This window comes from Dendrobium catenatum, unplaced genomic scaffold (genome assembly GCF_001605985.2).
Source record: "Dendrobium catenatum unplaced genomic scaffold, ASM160598v2 fragScaff_scaffold_312, whole genome shotgun sequence".
NCBI lineage: Eukaryota > Viridiplantae > Streptophyta > Magnoliopsida > Asparagales > Orchidaceae > Dendrobium > Dendrobium catenatum.
In genome coordinates, this window is record NW_021318774.1 from 273632 (window position 1) to 280588 (window position 6957).

The window sequence follows — 6957 nt, forward strand, 5'->3', positions numbered from 1 at the left end:
GACGCGGCACTGCCCGACGACTGATGCTGGAAGCAACGAGACGCTGGCCTCAGGACGCGACGCGATGCGGCCGGGCAGCCGGGGCAGTCTGGGTCATTCCGGGCAGACGTGTTTCAATGTCATTCCGGGTCATTCCCAGGTTCCCGGGTCAACCCAAACCCGACCTGGTTTTTCAAACAGGTTAGTTTTCCGGGCCCAAACCAGGCCCGCTTCGGGTCAAACCCGAATTTTAGGGTCAGGTTCCGGTTGGGTTTTCGGGTCGGGTCCAATATTGACAGCTCTAACAGGTGATTGCGACTGGTTAGGAAATAGCATACGAGGGTGATGGGCTACTCATCTAGCGATATCTTGAGTAGATATGGAAGGCATCGAATATTGATCCTATGATTGTCGCAATAGATTTGGAAGAGTTGGCATGAGATGGACAATGTATTATGAAGCCATAGATGAAGACCAAATGTGATGGCAATTGACTCTTGTGTGATTAAGGTCTTAAATAAAATCATTGTATTAAAAATCATGAGAATGGTGAATAATAACAATAATAGATGGGAGTTTGCAATCACACAAATAGTGAAGGCATGGAGATGAATGTAGAATCGTGCTAGTGACTTCTTGTTTGTATGCACCTATAGCAATATGGAAAACAAAAGACAAAAACACTAGCCAAAAGATGAAAAAGAGGCACTTTGCATCCTTTTAGCCTTGGCAAAGCAGATGGAGATCAAGTAAAGCACAACTGGTGAGAACATATCTCATATTAAACATTACAAGCTATTCAATACTTCCAAAATAATGAAAATAAGAGATACAATAAGGGAAAATATTCATTAATTCATCTCATATACATTGATCTCGCTAATGGGACCTACTTATAAAATATAAACTCTCATACTAAGGCAATTCTAAGTAACTAAAATGGTTCTAGATAACTAAATAATTACAACTTGATGTTATGGGTTTATTTACAATTATTCCTCGGAAGTGAAGTTGTGGAGAGGGGCATCTAAGTAACATAATACTGAGTAAACTTGCACATACAAATTCAATAGAGAAAATTAAAAAACCTCATATAATGTAACATCATAGGCATTGAGAAAAAAGCAGTACATATAGACTAATCCAGCAATTCAATATGATAGTTATGATGAAATGCATGATCAGGAGACTCAATTGTCATTAGTATAGTATAGTTTAGTTCAACTTAGTAAGAATAACAATAACAACTTTGGAGCATTTATGTGCTACAAATACCATTCACATGAACATTTCGAAACCAAAATAACGGTACCTTGTGAAGGTAAAACTTCACATCCCCCACTTTTACAGTGATATCTGTCGCCAATTCAGTAGCTACAAACCTGCAAATACAAAACTTACAAGTTCAATCTCACCAAAAACAAAGAAGAAGTCATATTCCCCACACAAATAATACATAAAATCAAACTCATATTCAGAAACATCCATTAAGTTTCAAAATGAACCCACTGTATGCCAATTTCATTAATTGTGAAACTTTAAATTCTTATTTGGTTTCTTTGAAGAAGTTTGATAATACAAGATAGGACCAAGAACAGTTTGCACCTCTTTGTTATAATAATTGCAACTTAAAGGAATAATCCCTCGCAATTCCCTTTCTTCTACAAATAATTCACAATCATAATGAATTTTGCAGCGTCCAAATAGTTTTGGAAAAGGACATCACAATGGCATAAGGCTCTCTAATGGAGGAGAAATGATTATGTGCATTCACCGAACGCCGTCCGAAGGTGAATCAGGGCGTGCCATGTCACTTTTTTGCTATATACTGGGTGACGTGGTATATCCTGATTCGCCTACGGACAGTCTAGTGACCGCATAGAATAATTTTCCCTAATGGAGGGTCTACAAGGCGTATTTGCCTTTACCCCTATGTTGTAATAAGTGACCTTCAACTCCAAATTACGGGAACCTAACTATGGCTTCACCATTTTCTTTTTGCGTTTTAAATTTATGGAAAATAAGTTCATTTTATTCTCTCTCCAAAAAATCTGAAAGAACCACATAAAACAACATTTCACTGTTTTGGAAGCCAAGCATAAGAGCAAAAGACAATCTGCTATACAATTTCCTACAGTATTCAAAATTGGAGAAAAGAAGGCCATCGAATTACTAATATTGAAAACCAAAATCACAATAGAAATTATGTTCCTTTAAAAGTTAATTTTGAATCACTTGTAAAATTCTTTTCAGGTAGCTCGTGGAAGTGTTGATTTTCTTGATCAATCATAAACTGAAAATAATATATATAAAGATTTGTGAAGCCAGTATTGGTGTACTACACTAAAACAAGTACATGCATGCCTTCTCAGTTAGTTACCCTATAATAAATTTGACATGAACAAACTACAGGGTTGTTTAGCAACAAGTAGGATTTAATTTTAATAGGATTTAGTAAATACTAGATATGCTAAATCCTGAAAACTATTTGGCAACATAATCCAAAATTTAAGACGGTTGGTTCATTTAAAAATTAAAAATTAGCTTTAAGTTCTAAGTATCAAAGCACTTAGTTGTTAATTAAATAAGTAGTTGATATATAATGAATTAGTTAATAATTTTTTGAAATAACTAATTATTTAATTAATACGCCTGATTAAAATTTCAATAATTATTTAATTGTTATTTAATTTTTAAAATGATTAATTGTATAATTAATTATCTCATTAGGCAGTTAAATATTCTACTACTCATTAATTACTTTATGATCATTCATACTATTAATTATATATTTTAATAATTTATATTTTAAATTATATTTATTAAGCTAAATAAATTAAATTTAGATTACTAACTATACAACCCGCCCGCGATAAGAAGTTAAGTCTGTTGAACGCACGCACTAAGCTTAAGTTCTTTCTTCCTTTTGTGCGCTTCTTCGGCCAAATCCAATAAATCTGTCAAATTCCAGGATTTAGAAAATCCAAGATTTAGGCCAAAATGAGCTAACTGCGGATTTATCTCTCTGTGAGATTTAGGGGACTCTCAAATATCATTTGGCAAGATTTATGCTAAATCCTTCTCAATCCTACCCAAATCCCATTGCCAAACAACCCTTACATGTTAAGAAATACTAACTAATCAAAAGCTACAAAAAGAAAATCTTGCCGAGAGAGAGAGAGAGAGAGAGAGAGAGAGAGGGGGCAATGTGATCATTCTTATCAATCCCACACATGTCACATAAGAGATCAAAATAAGGGACCCACAAAAGCTTAATTATTTTTTCTCAAACATCCAAATCTCATTCTATAATCACAAGAAAAGAAAATCTTCTTCATTTTCTTCTCCTTTAGTAACTCTGAATACCAAGAACATTAAGCTCACATCAAGCAGCAGTTGTTTTGGAGTAAAATAAACCCAACACACTTGATATGCATAACTGCACATATCATGAAACCACTGAGAAGTATCATGATAAACAACCATCACCATCACCATCACCATCCTACATTAAGGACAAGTTATCAGGTCTCTAAATGGAATCAAATGGAAGGAATTAAATCACTGAAACAAGAACACTTAGGAGACTAATCTCAAAGCTATATAGATCAAATTATCCCCCAAAAAAACATTCAAAAGTTCAGGACTTTCTGTTTTTGTTTTTTTATTTTAATTTTAAACAATATGTTTGGTTTATATTTTTAAGTTGTTTTTGTTTTATTTTTAAAAACAAATCAAGCAGTTTTTTAAAATCCTCAAAAACAACTTTTAAGTGTTTTTTTAGGTATTTTTATTTCTTTAAATAAAAACCATCCCGGCCACCGGTCACCACTACTAGGCATCATTATTGTCTGCCATCACCTTCTTATACAATATAACAATATCAAGCCTTTGTCCCACTACGTGGGGTCGGTTACATGAATCATTTTTCTCCATTCAGCCATTGTGTCCATTTAAAAGTCAAATTTTCATTTAAATCTAATAAAGAAAGATCATTTCTAATATTTTCTCACCAAGTCTTTATAGGTCTACATCTACCTTTCTTAACATAAGTCAATAGTGACAACAACATATAAGGCATGTTTGATCTACGCATTTTCTAAATAAATCCATATCCCCATTTTGATTAATAAAGTATGAAAATATTAATCTAGCACAAGAACCATAGAACTATAACTACCAAATCAACATGCAAATTAGCTTCTAATACCTGATAGTGCTCCCATCAGAGTGAAAAGCATCCGGCCTCAATCCAAGCTTCATATACTTCATCTTGAAAGAAACTTACAGACCTCTTCTCAAATCAAGATTGTTTAATGAAAATGGGACTTCCGAATCTTTACATGTCAAAAAAGATGGAGTCTTTGAAGTATTAATAGAGTCAGGAAGGGAGACAGGCGAGGGAAATTACTTGCTTTTAGGGTTTAAATGGGTACTGAATTTCACTTCCTTCTAGGTCTAAGGGAGAGAGATTAGGGTTTCCCTAATCAGAGACAAAGCCCAGGGAGCCCGGAGCCAAAAAAGGATTTAGTCACAGCAGCAAAAGCCTCTAGATTCGTGGTATTATAAGACGAACAGAATGCCCACAATCACCAAACAAATCACGCAAAAACAAACTCCAATTTCTTATTATTTTCTTCTCTCTCCCGTGCTTCTATTCGTTATGCACTTCTCTATGCTCTAGCAGAATCCAAACTTCCCCTTAGTAATCACATCGCCTGCAAATCAAAAGACAATAAGCATATTTTTAGCATGCCGATGGAAGATTAAGGAGACCAAATCCATAAATACTAATCAAAATACTCTCGGGGCAAAAACTATAACCAAAAAATGGCGACAAGGAGCACTGAAAACCACAAAAATAGGCGTGTAGAACTCGGAGAAAATGCAACCCTTGAACGCCGTTCGAAATGTGAGGAAAAACACACTGAAAATTCGCAAAACGAATCAAACGAGGAAGAATGTCGACTTAAACAAACCTCGAAGCCAAGCAGGAAGTCGCAAAAACCCAACTCAAAATGAAGTGAGTGAGAAAAGCGAGGGGAGAGATGAGAACAGAAAAAGAGGAAATTGACCGCCTCGAAAGAAAGAACCTTTAACCTTACTACTACATCTGTAGTCCTGTAAGCAAGAACAGAGCAAGCGACTCATGATGGCCTTCTCTCCAGCCATTGCTCCTCTTCTCTGTCAGTCCTAGCTCCTTTATATGAGTGCCATGCCACGCTCTCGCCAAAGAAAATAAAAAATATATATACATATATTAAAAAATTAATACTAAAAACTCAGTGAAAGATGGTTATCAGTTCCAATGAATCTACCAGTATCTAAACAAACAAATAAATAAAATTTCTGAACAAATTCTGAACTTGAATGATAGAAGCGAAACAATTCTCTTTCAACCCTCTGAAATCTGTACTTCTCACTGAGAACGAACCTTGTTTCCCCATGCTTTTTTTTTTTAACCGTTATCAGATTTTTGTCATGAAGAAGATTATTATTGCGTAATAACGAAAGTGCCACTGCGATAAGTAGGCCAAATCGTTGTGTATGCGTCAGGCGGGGTTTGGCGAAGTTAACGGTTTATTAGGCCACCTCCAACCCCCAATGCCCGTCAATATATTGTGAAAATTCAATTATCTAATAAGTCAGTAGTATCGAGTATGTTTAGATGAATAAACTTGGGCTACTCGATCCATTGACAAGTGTTGACATGAGGGGGATGTGCAACTGGCAAGGTAGTTGACGTTGTCGACAACTTATTTTAAGGCCTCATATCGCCTTATAAGATAGAGGAGAGCAAGTTGTTATAGCAGGAAGGAAAAGCTCTAAGTTCAATGGTTATGCAAGACAAGTTGAAGACCTTATGATTATGCATTTTTCTATAGTTATGCTTGCTATGTATGATTAAAGATGGACACTTTAGAAGAGAACAAGTGATCATGATGGTTGTATTCTCATGTAGCAGGTGAGAAGTTGCTTGCATAGAGAGTAGCATATATTGATCATTTGGGCGAGTTATCCAGTTGTTCCAAGTGAGTAGCTCCCCTTGACCATCGGGTAGGCCCCAATACTGGGTGAGTTCCTTCATCTCAATATGTAAGGCACTTATGAAGGTATATGTAAGTATACCTTTGGTTTCTCGATTCACTTAATCCTTTAATGGTGACAATGATAAGGACAAGAGAATAAAAAATGATAAGAATTTAATAGGGCATAATAACAACTGATGAGAAAGTGGAGCATGAGTACAAGGCCTAAATGGGAATTGAAGGTCATCGACTTACTATCTACAGGTCAACCCAACGACATCATTCCATCATAAGGGTGGATCATATAATTAGAGCAGGTGGTAGGGTGATTTAGTCTCTTGGAGAAAATGATGACCTACAAGGCAAGATGGACAAGATTGGTAGTTTGTGGTGGTGTGACCTTGGATGAGATTGTTGAATTGAGGAAACATGTTGCGTCCTTGAGGCCGAAGGCCTAAATGGGAATTGAAGGTCAGTGACTTACTATCTACAGGTCAACCCAACGACATCATTCCATCATAAGGGTGGATCATATTAGAGCAGGTGGTAGGGTGATTTAGTCTCTTGGAGAAAATGATGACCTACAAGGCAAGATGGGCAAGATTGGTAGTTTGTGGTGGTGTGACCTTGGATGAGATTGTTGAATTGAGGAAATATGTTGCGTCTTTTCTTATGGTGACGAGTAGCTCCGTGCCATTTCAATTTTTATTTTAACTTTTTTTTCTGTTTCCCTTGTAAAAATCATGTACTTAAGAAAATCTCCATGTTTAGAAGACATCTTTAATTTATATATATTCTTCTCCTTTACATAGTACTTTATTTTTTCCATGTTAAGGTAAGTACCCCATTTTATAATTATTATAACAAGAGCTTTAGCATAGTAATTGTGGTCTGAGTGACGAGTGAAATACTTGAATATGTTTTATATTTTGCTTTATTATGGCAAATT

General features: G+C 35.6%; 1 protein-coding gene across 1 annotated transcript in view; it reads right to left on the reverse strand.

Moving 5' to 3' along the window:
• LOC110099339 (BTB/POZ domain-containing protein NPY3-like) overlaps positions 1-5087 on the reverse strand; it is a gene marked incomplete at its 3' end in the record, with an annotated part of 6542 nt that extends 1455 nt beyond the window's left edge. The window contains exons 1-3 of the mRNA XM_020826457.2: positions 4959-5087; positions 4190-4697; positions 1292-1361 (exon numbers count right to left, since the gene is read on the reverse strand). Of these exons, the coding sequence (XP_020682116.2) occupies positions 1292-1361; positions 4190-4251 (132 nt within the window). The remainder of the gene's footprint in view (positions 1-1291; positions 1362-4189; positions 4698-4958) is intronic.
• Positions 5088-6957: the final 1870 nt, after the last annotated feature.